The sequence below is a fragment of the Synchiropus splendidus genome, chromosome 14, assembly GCF_027744825.2.
Source record: "Synchiropus splendidus isolate RoL2022-P1 chromosome 14, RoL_Sspl_1.0, whole genome shotgun sequence".
Classification (NCBI taxonomy): Eukaryota; Metazoa; Chordata; class Actinopteri; order Syngnathiformes; family Callionymidae; genus Synchiropus; species Synchiropus splendidus.
This window is the reverse complement of record NC_071347.1, coordinates 23,256,655-23,274,482: the sequence shown is the minus strand read 5'-3', so window position 1 is coordinate 23,274,482 and position 17,828 is coordinate 23,256,655. Positions and strand designations below refer to the sequence as shown.

The 17,828-nt window shown below is 54.6% G+C and overlaps 2 protein-coding genes across 3 annotated transcripts; one reads left to right on the top strand and one right to left on the bottom strand.

Moving 5' to 3' along the window:
- Window positions 1-1,396: 1,396 nt before the first annotated feature.
- Window positions 1,397-17,663, bottom strand: zcchc14 (zinc finger, CCHC domain containing 14). 2 transcript variants are annotated; one of them, XM_053886547.1, is made up of 14 exons: window positions 15,777-17,663; window positions 14,714-14,875; window positions 11,841-12,003; window positions 10,604-10,674; window positions 10,422-10,493; window positions 10,288-10,355; window positions 9,900-10,093; window positions 9,342-9,378; window positions 8,905-9,256; window positions 8,734-8,831; window positions 7,563-7,654; window positions 7,387-7,497; window positions 6,309-7,154; window positions 1,397-6,222 (listed from the first exon to the last, which is right to left on the bottom strand). In XM_053886547.1, exons 1-14 carry the CDS (start codon window positions 16,263-16,265, stop codon window positions 6,167-6,169), a joined length of 2,811 nt encoding a protein of 936 aa, XP_053742522.1. In that variant the 5' UTR covers window positions 16,266-17,663; the 3' UTR covers window positions 1,397-6,166. The 2 variants fall into 2 exon arrangements, with proteins under 2 accessions (XP_053742522.1, XP_053742523.1); XM_053886548.1 differs by having other exon boundaries at window positions 7,563-7,651.
- map1lc3b (microtubule-associated protein 1 light chain 3 beta) lies at window positions 1,577-5,497 on the top strand. Its single transcript, XM_053886550.1, has 4 exons — window positions 1,577-1,819; window positions 3,888-3,943; window positions 4,599-4,705; window positions 4,927-5,497. Exons 1-4 carry the CDS (start codon window positions 1,780-1,782, stop codon window positions 5,096-5,098), a joined length of 375 nt encoding a protein of 124 aa, XP_053742525.1. The 5' UTR covers window positions 1,577-1,779; the 3' UTR covers window positions 5,099-5,497.
- Window positions 17,664-17,828: the final 165 nt, after the last annotated feature.

The window sequence follows — 17,828 nt, the reverse complement described above, 5'->3', positions numbered from 1 at the left end:
CTTAAAAAACAGACTTTATTTATTTTCACTTTGTATTAATATTATTTTAAATAATTAAAATATTAAAAGTCTTCAGAGATCTTTTCAAAGCAAATCAATTTGCATCGTTTGAACAATTATCAGAGAAATTTGGTCTCGGAAAGGCACACTTTCATAGATTCCTGCAAGTCAGACATTTTTCCCCATATCATCAGATGACAATTGGGTTGATGTCATTTTGAATTTACACCCATCTAGGAAGCACCTGATATGAATTATATACAGTAAACTCAGTGAGGTGAGGAACACAGCAACACAAAAAATAAAAAGTGCATGGGAAGAGGAGAGGAGGAGGAGAAGGGAGTCTCTCCTTGGTCCTGTGAACAAAACTTGGTTCTGTGCCCGACATTGCCGAAGACACCGTGCCACATGCCCAAATCTAAACTGGCAAGGTTTTATGAAGAGGTTGATTCTCTGGTGTGTGTGATAGACGTGAGGGAGAGGAGTCTTTTTGGAACACAAGTATCAACGTAAACATTGACCTGATCCTTTGCTGGCTCTGTTTGGCCCCTCAGACCAAGATGGCAGATTTAGCACCAACAAAAGAAGAGTGCCCTCATTGTCTGTGCTTCTGGCCAGGTGTGCTACACGGCTGAGGTGGAGAGATGCTGCCCCGCCCACACAGGCTCAGTGCTTGAGAGATGTCGCGTCGTGTCCGAGCCTTGAAAAGATCCGCTATGCTGTGAGCCGTTCTCCAGAACAATTCCAGATTCTTTGGAGACTTTCTACCTTGTATTCTGAGAACCTCAAGACACTATAATCTGTACCTTGGAACGCCATTATTTGTCCAGTCTGTATTGAACGTCACATTACTCTAGACATGTTTATAGTTGTAGGACGTTATGAACCCCACATCCAGCTTTGTTTAATGATTAACTTTTGTGTCCTTAAACTATTTGTGCTGTGTGACGTCTAAAGATGGGAAACTAAACTCTCAACTGATGTAGGTAAAGGGAGGGAAGGTTTTGATGTTTATTTCTCTTGTTAAATAGTTCGTTTTACCGTTGATCTGCAATGTTCTGTTTGGCGATGTTGTTGCAGAAGTGTGTCAGAGAGTTGGGGGGGTTGTGGGAAGTGAGAGCTCGGTACGACAAGCGTGAAGAAGTTGTCTTGTGGTGAAATAAAGACCCGTTGGAATGACATCCTACTCTCGCTTGCGTGGAATCCTTCTGGATATTACAATATATATATACTGTATTTTCATTTACTTGTATGTATGTATGTATGTTTTCTAAAATCTATAAAAATATTTGAAACAAAAAATGGAAGTCATTTTTGCCACACCCCCCCCTCCCCCCCGTCCAAAACTGGATGTCAGCGAGCTCCGCCCTCTAGTGACGTCAACGGGCCGGAGCCGCTCATCTCCCAGATCCGAGAACAACTGGAACGCGTCTCAGGCGCCGGATCAGGTGGTCCCGGGAGCGTGACGCGTCAAAGGCGCGGGTTTGATCGAAAGGTGCCCCTGACGGAAGCAGGTGGTGGAGGAGAATAAATGGCCGCATGGCGTCGGTGGGTCCGCGCAGTCGCACTCGTGCATTGCGGCCTCGAGACTCGACACGTTCCAACTTCAGTTCCAAGTAGCGCGGTGACGTCACAGGTCAGCTGACCCGTTTGTTTTGCTGCAGGAGGCCGCCCAGATCAAAACAGACGGAGGAAGGAAGCGACGCCGAACACTCGCCCGAGAGCTGCCTCCGCGGACCCGTGTATATTCTTTTACTGTCGGTTTTATTCGACGGCACGATGCCTTCGGAGAAGAGCTTCAAGCAGAGGAGGACGCTCGGTAGGTGACGACTCACTCCGCGGGCTCGCTGCTAGCTCGTGCGCAGGCTAGCCGCCGCGTGCTCGCGAGCCCTTCAGACGCGTCCTGGGGCTGAAGTGATCGGGGGATGGGGCCGAGGCGTCTTTCGGGTCGACCTCCGCGACTGTGGAGCCACACGCCGTCCGCCTTTATTTCAGTCTGACGTCACTGGAACGCTCGGTCTCACTGGCCAAGTCTCTCGCTTCAACTCCGACGGCTTTCTTCCACTTTACGGCCTCTTTGTTTCTCCGTGCGCGGCTGCTCCACATATTACGGCACAAGTTGTTTCCAGTTTCCCAGCGACAGAGAGAAAAAAGCTCCATCCCGATTGGTCCAGTTGCCCCCCCCCCCAAATCACACGTGACCCGGGCAGGACAAACACACGCGGGCACGCGCGTGCTCTGTACTGGCGCAGCGACCAGACTGTTCCTCTTTGACAGTGTTGTACACTGACGTGTTATGGGGTTTATGAGCCGCAGTTTGCTTCTGGTTTATCTTTCGTTTCCGGTCTCGAGTTTTCCGTCATGGATGAAACAGAGGACTTCAGGCTGCGATGCTAACGCTAGCTCCCTGAACTGCGCTGTTTTCATCCCAGCGGTCCTCTCGGAGGCGTCACACAAATGAGATATTCGTCGACTTGTCAGCCACTGAACGATTGGTCGGCACGTGACGTGTCCAGGTGGACACACGCGTGCCACAGCAGCTGTGTGACTGCAGTGTTGTGGCTGGTCAGCACCCACCTGTCTGGTGTCAGGTTCAGCAGCTGGTGGCCAGCCGTCGGCCCCAGAAACACTCATGGAGGTTAGCGACGGCTAGCTGCAAGCGTTGCTCGCAGAGCGCATCGTTTTGATCACTGTTAATAAAAGTATTACCTGAAAACGTCAACCATGAAGGCCACAGTTAAATGACTGATTCAGCGATCATGGTGAGGACAGTGCACACTGGCTAACTAGCATTAGCCGCTCGCTGAAATGAAAATCAAATTCAATCCTTTCCAGTGAAATCACTGTGAAAACGTTACGTCTGAGCCAGGTATTCTCGCCGGCGGTTGAAACAAAAGCACGACAGGAGAATGTGGTCTGGCTAAGTGTTAGCGCACACTGGTCAACACTGGGATGCTGCAGGTGAAACCCTGTTGTCCGCTGAAGGCTACGTGTAGCACTAGCGTGTGACGACCACAGGTCGTGGAGCATTCCCGCATGACAGCTGTTGTTAGCCACCAGCTTCAGTAGCTGTGCTCTCCATGTCTGTGTGCGGCTGCGACTCGCTCAGTTCTACTCTGCTCCCTGGAATACCACGAACCAAGGCAGCGTCGCTCCGCAGCAGAACGTGTTAAGGTTACAGCGGAAGTCCGACCTGACCTCTGGTCTGGAGGTCAGCTGATGGAAACACTTCTCAAAAGTCCAGACTGGCGAAATGCAAAGTGCGTTTGTGCCTCTGTTATTTCCCGCCGCCACATCTGTCAGCGATTTGAGCAACATCTGGAAACCCCGCCGCTTGACATCCCCACTTCTGCCGCCCGCTGACTCACAGCCGTCTGAGCGTGACACGTTTGGGTCTGAAGTCCTCCCAGAGATAAACAGCGGTGATTGAATCAGACTCGCTCGCTCACTGGTCTGGTGCTGACAGTCACATGGCGCGAGTTCCGGTGGGGACTTTGAGGCGGACCTGGAGTCATTTCCTGAGGCTCTCTGACGTGACGGACACAGGCCCTTCTCACGTCAGCCGCACCACGGGACTCGCTTGGTCTTCTGCAGAAGCAAAACACGGTCATGAGCCCCGTGTCTTCTTCGCTGTAGCCATTAGCTCCCTGAAGCTGGCTGCAGCTTCTGGCACTTAGCCACGGTGTCACACAGGTGGCGCTCCCCTCCGCGCAGGTGTTGGGCCGTGTGGGTTCTGACCCGAGGCGGCGTCAGTGGCGGTGCCGAGTCAGCAGTCATGCTTGTGCGCCGCGTGTGTTTCGCTTCTCCGTTCTCACGGGCAGACGTCTGAAGATCGAGGAAGAGCAGTCACACGACCCACACTCACTGGTCTCTCTCTCCCTCCGCAGAACAGAGACTAGAAGACGTGAGACTGATCCGAGAGCAACACCCCAACAAGATCCCGGTGAGTCCTGTTTACCTCAGGCCCACTCAGCAGCACCCAGTCGGAGGTGGCCAGGGAGGGCGGCGACCGGGTCCTGAAGCAGGTCCAGCTCAGGTTCTGGCTCCGCCCCGTTCTCCTAGCAACCGGAACACACCGGTCGGCATCTGCTCCGACCTCTGAGGCCCGGCAGATGTCGCGGTCAGCTGATCTGCTGAGTCAGCTGCCTTAGTGCTCAGGTTTCAGTCATGTGGTTTTATTCTCCTTTTTTAAAAAAAAAGTATTTTCATCTTCCTCTGTGATCTGACCCGTATAATGGTTTCTTAAAATTATTATTAGACAACATATTTTTTAAAATGGTTTCATTCTTTGACTCCATGTTCGAGCATTTTTTCTTACAACATGATTTATGTTTTTACTATTCTGACACTCATTTTTAGAAGTTTGTGCCATCCAGATTTCCTGAGAGTCACGTTGGAAGAAGCAGCTTTCTTTTTCTGTGGCTCCACTCAAGTTGTTTACTTGTTCTGAGGGTCGCAGGTCACTGTAGTCTAAAATGCTGGAAAACCTCTCCCCCACTCATTAACGTCCCATCATGCACTGCACCGTTCGAAGCTTCCCCGAGATGTTCCCGAGCCAGAGCAGCCTGACGCCCCCCTCCCCCCCTCTCTCTGGTCAGGTGATCATCGAGCGCTACAAAGGAGAGAAGCAGCTGCCCGTCCTGGACAAGACCAAGTTCCTGGTGCCGGACCACGTCAACATGAGCGAGCTCATCAAGATCATCAGGTAGGACGCTCACTATGATCTCTTCATGTTTCATGTCTATTGTTGGTGGTGATGAGCTTCTGGCACTTTTTCTCAGCTGAGACATTTTTCCCTTGTTACTTTTGACATTTGTTTTACAATCATGTATTTTGAGGTTGTTTTTTTTTGACATTCATGTGTCTTATTTCTCAGTCTATTTCATGCGATGTATTTTCCGCACTGTGTCCCCCTCCCTCCACCAGGCGGCGCCTGCAGCTGAACTCCAACCAGGCCTTCTTCCTGCTGGTCAACGGCCACAGCATGGTGTCGGTGTCGTCGGCCATCTCTGAGGTGTACGAGCGCGAGCGCGACCAGGACGGCTTCCTCTACATGGTGTACGCCTCGCAGGAGACCTTCGGGTCGCCCGCCCACTGAGCCCCTCCTCTCCACCCACCTGTCTCCGGCCATGTTGGATCTCACGGCCGTCGGGACGGGACGGGTGCTGCTCCTGCGTCTCCATGAACAAACGGTCCTCTGCGTCCCCTCCCCCCATCTGAGATGCTAGTTTGCTACGTTGCCTTGGTGTCGACACCAGCTGAAGCCGTCTGGGTCCGACACGTCCGCTCTGAAGCGTCCCGTGTGTTGCCCGCCCTCTGACCCCTGACCCCGCCTGCCCTACGGTTTTATATCGCAGTATTTTATCTTCTTTATTTAAGGTTTTATTTCTTCTTTGCTCGACCAAGTAAACCTGTCCACACACACACACACACACTCATGTAGCCATCTTTGTATTTATGTTGGGATTTTGTAAACAATAAAAAGGGGGAAAACTGACATCTGTTGTCGCTCGTTTTTGGAAGATTAAAATGGCATTCATCACATTAAAGCACAAGTGGGACGCAGTGAGAGGTCGGGGAGAAATGCGGAGTGGAACACACCCCGGACAGGACAGGACAGTCCAGCATGTAGACGTCTGGCCACAAGTGGGACGTGCCTTCTTGACTCTCATCTCCATTATGCTGCATTTCAACCAAGTCACAGGTCACACGAGCAGGACACACCACAGCAGGACGCGCGTAAACAGTCAGGTCACGTCCCACTAGTGTCACCGTGACAGAGCAAGAAAACCGCTCAGACGAGTGGGACGCTCCGTAAAGAAGGGAGGAATGAGGTGAGCGTACAGACACACGGAAGTGGAACGCACCTCAGCAGGACCACTGAGCGTTCCTGAACAAGAACGTTTTAATTCCCACACTTTGATCATGACGAAGGGTCCGACCCCCCAGGGGTCAGGCTCTGAAGGACCGGGGGTACTCGGGTCCAGAAGGCTCCGGGTCCAGCCGGGCCACACGCACACACACATGCACGCACACGCAGTTACAGGAAGGTTCTGAGGAGCCCAGCCGCACCTGAGCTCTGGGTCCAGACGGTGAGGTCACATGGCCCAGGTGAGTCCCGCCCAGGTGTGACAACAAACCTGCAGTGATGCTTGGAGAGTCCAGACTAGTCGGCAGAGTCGGTCGTGTCTGAGTGAGAGGTGAACTTGAGTCGGAACGATCCTGAGAGACACGAGTGCCACGTCAACAACAACAACACCACCACCACCAACAGCACCGGAGAGCGGAGCGACGCGAGCGGTGCTCACCCTGCTGCGCCTCCATGGCGGGCTCTCGACAGTCTTCTGCGCTGTGTCCGCTGGCGCCGCAGTTGTAGCAGGACGGGTTCCCCGCCGTCCTCTTCTGGGCCGGGTACGGCTGGTAGAAGCCCTTCTGCTCCTGTGCAGCGGCAGCCTGCCGGTAGAAGGGTGGCGGCGCCATCATCTGGTAGGAGAAAGGACCGGCCGCAGGGGCGGAGCTGGAGGAGACGGGCAGCGGGCTGAGGTGGAGGAGGGGCCCCAGGGTGAAAAGGGAGGGGCCGGCGGAGAAGGGCTGCAGGTAACCGGCAGCTGCCGCGTATCCTGGCAGCGTGGCGTAGGCGCCGCAGTTCCCCCGGCAGCCACAGGAGCTGCAGACGCACATGGAGGAGGAGTGACCTGGGCCCGGCTCAGGGGGGTGGAAGAAGGAGGTCCCGGGCACGGTGCCCACCGAGGAGCCGGACTGGGACCTGGAGGAGACGGTGGAGAGGGAGGAGGTGGGGGGGAAGGAGTAGTAGACGGAGGGGGAGGGGGGCGAGGAGGAGGACAGGTGGAAGTGCAGGGGGGGGTGGGAGACATGGTGCAGGCTGTTGGAGGTGGAGGTCAGGGCCGAGCTGGTGTCCACCATCAGACCCCCCCGGGGGTCCTGAGGCTCGGGGCGAGGCTTGCGGGGCGACGCCAGGACGCAGCTCTGCGGGCGGAAGTGAGGTGGAGGGACGGGGGCGGGGGGGCGAGGCGGGTCGGTCTGGACCGGCAAGACTTGAGCGGTGGGTCGAGTGGAGACGGCGGAGCAGCCGGAACCCAGGATGAAGACGCAAGGACGGTCCTTGTCCGGACCGCCGCCCTCGGAGGGCGCCCCTGCAACACGCCCGTGTCAGTGTGTGCATGAATTCATATCCTTGTGTGGACCTTTTAGAAAGACATTTTTAAACGGTCCACATAGAGTCTGGGGGGTTCAAAATAAACGGGTCCCAGTTTGGTTCATGCTCCTGGTTCAGGTGAGCCATGTGTTCAGGGGGAGAGGTCCCCACAAGGATAGAGAGAGATGAGCGTGTGTGTGTGTGTGTGTGTGTGCCTGTGAGAGACTCACGTCTGTCTCGGCTTCGGTCGGAGCTGCAGCAGACGTGTGTGTGAGGAGAGCACGGAGAGCTGGAGTACCCGGAGGAGGGGGAGGAGTCGGGGTGATGGGGGTCCCCCTCCACTGCACAGAACACACACACAGTTGGAGACCCCGGTGGCACTCGCACACCTGACGGAGCTGCTCACCTGCACACGAGTGTGTCGGGGGCCCCATGTGACAGGAGGGCGGGACCCTGGCGATGCCCCCGCACGGACGCTTCTCCAGCTTCAGCTCCCTGCTACAGACGGACAGACACACTTCAGTCCTGCATGTGGAGGCGGCCAGCAGAGGGCGCCAGGCTCCACACAGACACTCGGCTGGAAGCTCCGTCGGGTGGAAATTGACTCCGGGAATGTTCCAGCGGTGACGTCAGCTCCTCCCAGGCCGCTGATCGGGAGGATGGAAACGCGATAAAGGGGGCAGTGAGTGACGCTGCCGCTGGTTATCTGCTGGTCGGCGGGCGCCATCTCTGCGGGTCACTTCCCCTGGTTAACCATTTACCCGAGGACGTTAATCATCAGCAGGTGTTGCACCACTTCCTGTGTGTCTGAGCGACTCAGGTGAGACGGAGGATCCTGCGGTGTCTGGCAACAGGTGCGCTCAACAGCTACACCTGCGGGCAGCTGTCTGTAACTACACCTGCAACTGTCAGGACGCCAGAGGATGCTGCTGACCCAGGAGGTGATGAAGATGATGGTGGACGAAGATGAGAAGAAGAAAAGTCAATGGTCATGTATGATGATGAAGGTGAAGATGATGGTGTGGATGAGACAGAATGAGAATGACCATGATGAAGATGATGGATGATGAAGGTCAAAAATGAAGGTCATGATGGTATGGTTGACAATGACAATGGTGGAGGTGAAGAGGATGAATAATGATGATGATATTGGATGATGAAGGTGATGAAGACTGAGATGATGATGATGATGATGAAGATTACAACTACGAAGATGATGACCATTGAAGTGATGATGATGTTGGGTGAAGGTCAACAGAGATGAGGAGAGGTCAAGATGAAGAGGGACAGAATGATGATGAAGATCATGAAGATGATGATGTTGGACGATGCAGGTAAAAGATTAAGGTGATGATGAAGAGGATGATGTTGAATGATGAAGATGATGGCAATCAAGACAATGTTGGATGATGCAGGTGAAGGATGAAGGTGACAGCGATGATGAAGGACTGAACCATCTGAAGCCGAAGGCCAAACGGCCTCCGAGCGACTCACTTGAGCGCATCATGTGGACGGAGTGACTCCAGAACCAGCGGCTCACACAGACACTCGGACCTGCCGTGACATCATCTACTCACTCTGCCGACTTGTGCAGCTCCAGCTGAGTCTTGAGCTTCTTCTTGGCTCCCTGCGTCAGGTCGTACTTGTTCAGGTCCTCCTCCGTCAGCGCCAGGAACTGCAGGTGGACAGGCCAGTCAGTGAGGCAGAGCGAGTGGCGAAGGGGAGGGGGGCGCCGGGGAGGCCACTACCTCTTCCATGGTCAGCTGCTTGAAGACAGGGTAGTACTTGTGCAGCCGCAGCTTCCGCAGCCAGTCCAGGATGCCGTTCTGTTCCGGGGGGGCGGTCTGAGGGGGGGGCCGGGGGTGAGACGGGGAGGGGGGGGCAGCGGGGTGCAGGTGCAGGTGGGAGTAGGAGGGGGGGTGAAGGTGCTGCGAGGGAGCCTCTCCCCCACTGGGAAGTGCTGGGACGGGCGGGGGGAGGGAGGAGAGCTGAGGGCGAGGGAGGGCAGGGGGGAGGCAGGAGAGCTGGGGGGTGGAGCGGGTGAGGACCGAGCTGTGGGCGCTGACCACCGGCTGGATGCTGGCCACGCGGTACACCGCCCTGCAGGGGGGAGGAGGAGAGGGCGTCACTGTGGCGACCAGGAGGAAGAAGGGGAGGAGGAAGAGGAGGAGGGGGACACACTCACCTGTTGGCTCCCCGGAACTGCACCGAGCAACTGGCACCTGAGGAGCAACAGACAGCATCAAGCACTAGAGTCGGCCAAAACATTATGACCACCCAAACGGCACCGGAGCCCACGGGGGAGCTGCGCTAACACCAGGTCATTGGCAGGTGGAGTGACAGCATGTTTGGCAGCCAGCACGGAGCCGCCGGACATCATGCTCCCAACGCTGTCAATGTCAGGTCTCCAGACTCAAAGCAGCCTCTCCTCACCCATCACAGAGACCTGCCTCTGTGGCGAGCAACACGCTGCACACAAGGTTCCCGCCCGACACACTGGTGTCTATAAATACCCCGAGAGATGAAGTCAGGCTGCAGCCCACGGCACCATGAGGTCACCACGCCGCTGCCGTCCAACACAAACACGCAGCCATGAATCCCACAGCAGACTGAAATAGACCCACACGCCCCCATCCATTCACTGGACCGTGGTTCTTCCAGGCCACTCTCAACTCCAAAGGTCTTCAGTCTGAACGTCCACACAAGCCTCCATCTGACCCAGAGGAGGAGGAGCAAGACTTACTAGTGCCAGAGGTGAAGGGACACGGCGGGACGGCGGGAGCAGCAGGGAGGGAGGAGAGCAGTCGCGGGAGGAAGGGGGAGGAGGAGGGGTGGGAGGCAGTGGACAGGTATTTGGGAGCCAGAGGCCCGGTGGAGGTGAAGAAGAGCTGGACACTGTGGTGCTGCAGGATGTGGCAGGGCAGCGAGGTCAGACACCTGGTGCAGAGAAGGGGGCGGGGCCAGAGGTGAGATCACAGTGAGAGAGTGGCTGAGGAGCACAGAGCACAGAGATCATCCACTCAAACAGGAGGACTCCCTCCTCTGAAGACACCTGCTGGGGTTCTGCTACGTCCAGAGACAGCCCGATCAGGACCTGGGTCTGCAGGTAGCACCCGGGGGAGTCAACTCACCGGGGGTCCACCTCAGCAGACGGGGGCGGGGTCTTCTCCAGTCTCAGGTCTGGAAACACCTTGGACAGCTGAGGAACAAGGAACGCCATGAAGACATCTGCAGCTGAAGTCTAACAGCTCCAGAAGGTCCAGACCTGGGTCAGGAGATCCGTGAGCTCTGAGCGATTTCTGACGACGGACGACACAAAACCGTCGGACCAGGTCGCCTGGAGGATTCACACCAAACGTCAGAGACCAACACTTGGGAGCACGTTTGCTCCACAGGAGGTTCACTTTCACTTTTCACGTGTGCTTTCCTGTTCACAGAGCAACTCACCTCGAAGATGAACTCGCTGGCCTCCTCAGACTTGTGCGTCGCTCCTCGCAGCACCACTCTCTCCAGCACCGCTGCAACACAGGAGCACATGACCCACCAATTGTCGTACGTCCTTCACAGGAGCAGATGAGCGGAAGGTCCCGTCACCAGGTAGTGAGTTTCTCCCCGCCCACACGCCATTTCACTCGCTCTGACGAGTTTTGGGAATGGACTCGGTGACATGGGCGTGATGTCATCGGAGCTCGAGTCGGGTGACCCTGAGTCGGGTGACCCAGACGCCCCTGATGCAACAAGCGTCGACAGCTGGAGCCTCCGCAGGCGCGAGTCGGGTGTCTTCTCCTCCACCAACATGAGCGTCGTGTCGCGACACGCGAGGCGAGAGGCTGGTGAGCGAGTCGGATCAGACTGCAGATGCCTCCAGAGCAGGCGAGTCGGGACACGAGCGCAGGCGAGAATGTGGCTCTGACTGACACGCACACGTCTCTCAGCACCACAATTGCAGAGGCCTCCTGGCGCCGCCTGCCACACGCATGCATGTACACACACACACACACACTCAGCGGACGACAGAACTGCGTGGGACTGTGCCTCATCGTAGGGACGGCTGTGTCATGGCAGGTCCCAACCGTTACACCTGTGTTTACCTCATTACGGTGTGTGAAAGCAGCTACATGGCCTGCAGGTGTTTGTTCACAGCGTCCATGTTTAATGAGGTTTACTTTCAAGAACTTGTTGACATCTGTTGGAGCAACCGTGTGTGTTGTTCGGCTTGTGAGCACGGTGCATGTCTGGTGTTTAAGAAGTGCTCAAGTGTGTTTAGGTGAACGTGTCTCCACGTTTGTGAGTGTGTTTGTGTGTCCGTGTTTAACCAAAAACTGGGGACATTTCTTCAGAATATTAACCAGTAACATGGGGACTAACTGGGGGAGAACTTCCCCAGTTAGAAAAGCCTCAATTGGAGGGTACAAACTTCCAAATGACTGGGTCTCAGTCTGGTTCAGGTGAGCCATGTGTTCAGGGGGAGAGGCTGGGGAAAGGGTGATGGCAAGGAGAGGAGGTCCCCACAAGGATACAGAGACAAGCATCTGTGTGAGTGTCTCGATTTATGATGACAGCTATGCAGCGACACGGATGAGTATTGTGTGACACACACACACAAACCTCAGATCTCATCACTTCCGAGTGTGTCCTTGAGCCGCGGCTTCAGCTCTGACCTCTGACCTCTGGCAGCACTCACCTTTCCCTGCCTTACTCTGGAGGCTCTTGGCTGCGGATCCGTTCTGACCCGGTCCAGCAGGCAGGAGGGGAACAGGCAGCTGAGGGGGCGGAGCCTCGAGGTGGAGGGACGGGTCCATCGGGCCCTCCGACCCAGGACCTGGTCCAGCCTCTCTGGTCGGACTCTAGAGCGAAGCACAGTGGAGTCAGTCATGACGCGGCAGAGATGAAGAAGAGCAGTGAGAGAAAGGCTCATGATGAAGAGGTGAGGTGGAGACACCGCCCAGTGACATCGGTGGAACTTCAGTGAAGTCTCATCTGTGAAAAGGTTCATGACAAAAAGAAATACTGCCGACGAGCTGAGCGACATGAAACACTTCACCAGTCTCCTGCACACACACGGACGCTTGTAGCTGTGAGGACTTCTCAGGGCCATCACCCTTTCCCCAGCCTCTCCCCCTGAACACGTAACTCACCTGAACCAGGACTTGGAACCAAACCCAGTTACAATCACCCAGTTATTTAAGCTTCAACTCTCAGAATGAGCCTTACCCTCGTGAGATCCAGCCAAAAATGTTCTTGGAAAGGTGTGTTTCCAAGAACTCCTCCCCACAGAGAGAGCTCTACAAGTTGACGCACATACGCAGCAGCGCGAGGCAGCATGAGATCTGAAAACAATTAAGCCGACGACTGCCACATCTGCATGTTTCTGCCTGAAGAGCAGTGACTGCAGAGGATGGGCTCGGTGGTGGAGACCAGCGAACACCACGGCAGGTTTGACCTCAGCAGCTCTTCCATGACGGGCTGACATGTTGAGGACAAGTCGGGAGCTGCTGGAGCTGGTGTTTGAAACTCGCTCTGAAACTACGCAGAGAGTGATGGTGAGGGCGCTCCACACATGGACCAGAGGGACTTGTGGCTCGACAGTTACAACTGCACTCTGACATGTGAACACAAGCCAACCGGGTTTGGGCCGCAGACTTGATCCCACCTGGTCCTGGGAAGCTCTCTGTGGGGGCTGAGCTTCTGGTCTGAGGCGACTCGGCGCTAGATGCCGGACCCCACGTGCACAGCGCGACAAACATGATGAAAGCAGAGCAGTGAAGCGTCTGGTGGCTGTCTGGGCGACGGCATGGTTCCAAAACAACTTGGCAAGCTCCCAGAACACAGAGGTGAGCAGCCGCAGGACGCTGGAGTCACTGACTGGCGCAGCGCTCCGGCACTAGCCACGTGCGCAGGGCTTTGATAACTCAGGCGTTTTGGCTGTTATTAGGCTGATAAACATCTGGTTTGATTGACAGACAGATTCACCTGAGTGAAGAATGTTTTCACTGCCGTGATCCTGCAGCTGGCGATGGTGTGCAGCTCAACAGAGTCAGGATTCAGGAGCCGCCGCCACCGAGCTCAGTGTGACTTGTTAACCAGGTGATTGATGGCCCTTCTCTGAGGGTGCCTTGGCTCCTGGCTGGCTGGGACACGCTGGGATGTGGCACTGGGGCGGGTTGGTCCCGCTCACGGGTCAGTGAGGGGGCGGGAGCTCGCTCCTCCCCTCCCACCGCACAGGAGCAGCAGACGCTGCCGGGACTTGTGCGAGCAGCAGCTGAGGGAAAGTACCGGCCCAGAGAGCAGCGTTTGTGTTTGGTGTTTTGTTGCCCTTGGCTGCGGCGGCGCGCAGGTCAGCACATTTCTGCGCGCTGAAATCAACCCTCTGTGGTGCGAGCCTGTGTGTGTGTATGTCTCAAGTGAATCCCCAGGAAGTCAGAGCCGCTCCCCCTCTGCTCCAGTCGCGAGTGCACCGTCTCCTGCGACACAGTAACCGGTCTCGTCCTGCGGCCGTGTTTCGGCTCTGGCCTCCAGTCAGCGACCCGTGGCTGAACTGGAGCAACACACCAGTCAGCTCACTCATTCACAACGCTCAACGCTCACAGGAGTCTCGGCTTCAGGTCCAGGAGACCAAATCTGAGGGTAATTTTAGATCCCTGAAGAGCCGCGATGCGTGAAACCCAAGCGCTTGTTTCCACTGGAACCAGCCATCACGCCGGAGACAACCCGCTTTTATGTGCCTCGGTCTCATCCCAGCGGGACAGAGACGACCCGGCGCCTCCAGAGAACCGCCTGCATCACTGACAACTGGACCTACTTCCACACTTGGAGGACAAATGTGGTCAAGAAGGTTGCATTTAAGACTGAAGCCGGCAGCAGCCAGTCAGAAATCTGAAGTTAGAACCTTCTACAGTGCCGCAAGAACTCAGCTTGAACTGCAGATGAGGACCGCGCCTCATTCTCGTCAGGTCGAGGGGGCAGCAGCCTCCGTGAAGTGTCCAGGCTCCAGAAGCCTCCTGCAGCTCTTCAGAGAGCTTCTCCTTCGAGTCTCTCCTGGATGACTGAGCTCCCGATAGACTCCAAAGCTGGAGACCTGAGCTGAGTCATTGGAGAGCTTTGTCTTCTGGCTCAGCTCGTTCCTCACCAGTCTTGGCTCCATCCTTCCCTCACTGGGAAACTGAACCTCACTCATGGTCACTAGTAAACAGCAGAATGGGACGAACAGATGAGACCAGCCTCCGTGGTCCGAACACGCCCAGATACGACCTCCAAACACTGGACTCTGAACGACCTTTGCAGCATCTCTCCACCACCAAATATCACCAAGAACAACTTGCAATAGATGATTGCTAGATAAAGTTTTAGGTGTCTGAAAGAGATCACCAGTCACAGAAGAGAGTGAGCTGTGATGCACTCAGAGATTCTGGGCGCATCCGTGAGGCGGTTTCCTCCTCTGGACTCCAGACGGCTGCCGGCCTCAGTTTAAAAGAAAGCAGCTGGGTCCAGGTCTGGGTCGGAAACGCTGGGACATGAAAGCGACACCGCTCCGGAGCCGAGGACTCTGGGACCTACCTTGTGCCAGCAGGTGGCGTGAGCGAGGCAGAAGTGGCAGGTGGGCGGAGGCGAGCGGACGGGGTCAGGCGGGGGGCAGGAGGAGACGGCCGGGGGGAGATGCTGGTGATGAGGGGGACAGATGGCGGGATCGAGTCCCGGAGCTTCTCTCTCGCCACTGGCCTGGAAGAGAGACTCGCGTCAGGACCAGGGACGACCTCTGACCCCGCCTCGGGCGGGAAAGTGAGCAGCGCCGAGGTGCTCTCACCTGTCGACACGAGCACTTTCACCCGCAGACGTGTCATTTGTCTGGCGAGTCTCAACTCACCTGTAATTTAGCGCTGACACAGCAGACACACAGCTGCTCTGAGTTACTACCCAAAAGTGATTCTTTCAAGACCACGGATGACGTTCATCAGACTTTTTAACAAATAGATGACTTTATTTTTGACGAATTAATCACACTGGATCTCATCGTTATATCTGGAAATTAAGTTTATACAGAGGAATTTATATTTAATCTGTGCAAATATGTTTTAGACTCATTTACTTCCTGACAATTTATGAGCAATGATGAGAATAAATGTAGAAAATACTGCAGGTGTTGATGAGGAGGCTGATAAAAAACACTCCCTTGTGTAAAATAAATCTTCATCGCAACACATTTTTATGCCTGAATATTATGTTCAATATGCAGCAATTGCTCCAGGATATCTGCTTATAAATGACCTGTATCATGTTTTGATACATTATCTTCACTTAAACACTTTTAACCACACTTCAAATATCTATTAAAATGATATACTTACTTTTTCACTTTCCACGTCTTCCTATGCTGCTTTTCTTTGCATTTAAAATGTTCAGTGGTTCAATTCATTGGCATCACATTTAAAAAGTTTATATTTAAACAGTAATCTGCTTGAAATGATTACACTTTACGTGAATGCGACGCGTTGTTTTGCCCCTGAAGTCTTGAAGGTGATAAATGGACCTTCTAAGTGGATTGTGGGAGGAAACCAGGGCACTCCAGCAAAACCGAGTCTCTTCCCATCCCCTTTGCTACCAGGGGCCGAGGCGCTCTCACCTGCAGGGTCTCCTGGATCTGGAGCAGCAGCCGCCTCAGCACCTGCTTCTGGTGGAAGGTGAAGGCCGGGTGGTTGGAGGCCATGGTGAAGAGCAGCAGGAACTGCTCCTCGGTCCGGCCGTCGTTCAGAGCCAGGCCGTAGTTGTTGATCACAGAGTCGATGTGGGTCAGGGTCCGGTACAGGACCCCCGCCGCGTCCCGGTTGTCGGAGCCCATCAGAGCCAGGGACACCAGCAGCTTGCTCCTCACCACCTCGTCGGTGATGTTGGTGAGTCCCGACAGGTCCGCGGGGTTGTTGGCGCGGATCTCGGCGTCCCGCAGGGAGTGGTAGTCCTTCCGGGCCAGGTCCTCCAGGCACGCGCCCAGGAAGCGCAGCTCGATGGGGACGCAGAGGTCCAGCAGGCCGCACAGGAACTCGGCTCTCTGGGCGGAGGTGAGGGAGGAGAACCAGCGGAACACCCCCTCCCTCTGGCTCCGGTTCTCCACCATCCTCGGTCCCAGCCACGCAACTCACCTGTCAATCTTAATTAACCTTCACGGAGGCGCGTGGGTGTGCGCATGCGCGTGGCCGCTAATTCCCGAGACTTTTTTTTTGGGGGGGGGCGCGCGCGCAACTTTGATGAGAACCAGGACTCCGCTCCGGTACCGCGGGCTCCTCCGAGCCACAGCAGCCCCGGTCCGCTCGGATGGAGTCCACTAGTCCCAACACGTCGGGCAGAAGTGGATCCCAGCACCGAGTGCCACTTCACCGGTCGGACCGGAGCCCCCTGCACCCGGCCCGGCAGGAGAAAGTGTCCGAAACGAGTTCACTCAGTCATTCCAACACAAAGCTCTTTCCGAACCGACGTGACCAGCACGTCCCAGCCCGTCCTCATGGTTCCGAAAACGTAGCTAGCGACTTTTAGCCGGAGTCAACTCCAAAGACAAAGTTCGGGTGGCCTAAAGCTGCGTGCGAGTTTTCAGACGGTACCTGCTCACAGTCCGGCCGCACACAGACCCACGGACGGGTCCAGGAGAGGTTCGAACGCTGCCTCCGCCATGAGATGAAATATCCAAGAAGAAACAGCTGGCTAGAACATTAGAAAACTTCACAGGCTCCCGCCCGCCAGCGAGCCATCTACTTTCTCATTGGACGGTGGAAACGTCAGTCGCCGCTTGCCTTGTCGTGATTGGCTGAGAGGAAGAACCCGTAGCTCTGCTATTATGCATCACCTTCTAGTCATTAAAGTTTGAAGCAGCAACCGACAGCACACAACGCCAATGACTTTTAACCGTTTTAACATGTTCTCTCTCACGGTTTAAAGTTTTAATAACCATAAAGTCAGTCTTAAAGGCCACTTTTAGCCAAAAACACCACCGTAAATGTCATTACAATTATTACTCTAGTTATTGGCTTTTATTTTTCTTCCACAAGATTTGACCAGAAAATCGCTTTTAGTTGGATCAGTTTGGGAATTTATATTGTCTCCTCTCTATGAAACCAAAGTACTTCGCAATTTACCACTTAAAATGTGACCCTTTATTTTATGTTGCTTTCTAATTTCGCGTCAGTGTATTTATTTTTCCATTTATATTACGGTTTATTATTGTAGTTGCTACTAGTGATGTAATATTGGTTCAGTTTGATCTGAAATGGACGTCTATCGCTGTTTTAAAGTTAGAAAAGGAATATCGCCGCAATATTTTCATACTTATTTAACTCTATTCAGATTCTATGGTTTCAGTCTTTTTTCCCTCGTATATCGTCTTGTTTTGCTGTTAAATAATTCAAAGCTTTGTCATCCTGCAGTAACTCATCAATAGCATCGAATAATGTCGCAGATATTACAACACAATTTTGGAAAGATCCATAGCCAAAATAACTGGATTTATCCACAGCCTGCTGTGTTGTTGTAACGAGGAGCAACAACCAGAAGATGGCGCCACAAGCTATAAGCTGAAGGGGCGAAACGTTAGCGAGAAGTCATGACCATGCAAGTGTATTCTGTTTATAGTCTTAAATATTTATCGCTCTCCTCCCCCCTTCCGGTTGCCATGGCAACCTTGCCTCTC

Excerpts from the sequence above, each read along its gene's own strand:
- map1lc3b (XM_053886550.1), top strand. The coding sequence starts at position 1,780 with ATGCCTTCGGAGAAGAGCTTCAAGCAGAGGAGGACGCTCG. Across the intron at positions 3,944-4,598 it reads AACACCCCAACAAGATCCCG|GTGATCATCGAGCGCTACAA; the intron begins GTGAGTCCTGTT and ends CTCTCTGGTCAG. Across the intron at positions 4,706-4,926 it reads GAGCTCATCAAGATCATCAG|GCGGCGCCTGCAGCTGAACT; the intron begins GTAGGACGCTCA and ends TCCCTCCACCAG.
- zcchc14 (XM_053886547.1), bottom strand. The coding sequence starts at position 16,265 with ATGGTGGAGAACCGGAGCCAGAGGGAGGGGGTGTTCCGCTGGTTCTCC. Across the intron at positions 8,832-8,904 it reads AGCAGCTGACCATGGAAGAG|TTCCTGGCGCTGACGGAGGA; the intron begins GTAGTGGCCTCC and ends GTCCACCTGCAG. Across the intron at positions 6,223-6,308 it reads CGCCATGGAGGCGCAGCAGG|GATCGTTCCGACTCAAGTTC; the intron begins GTGAGCACCGCT and ends CGTGTCTCTCAG.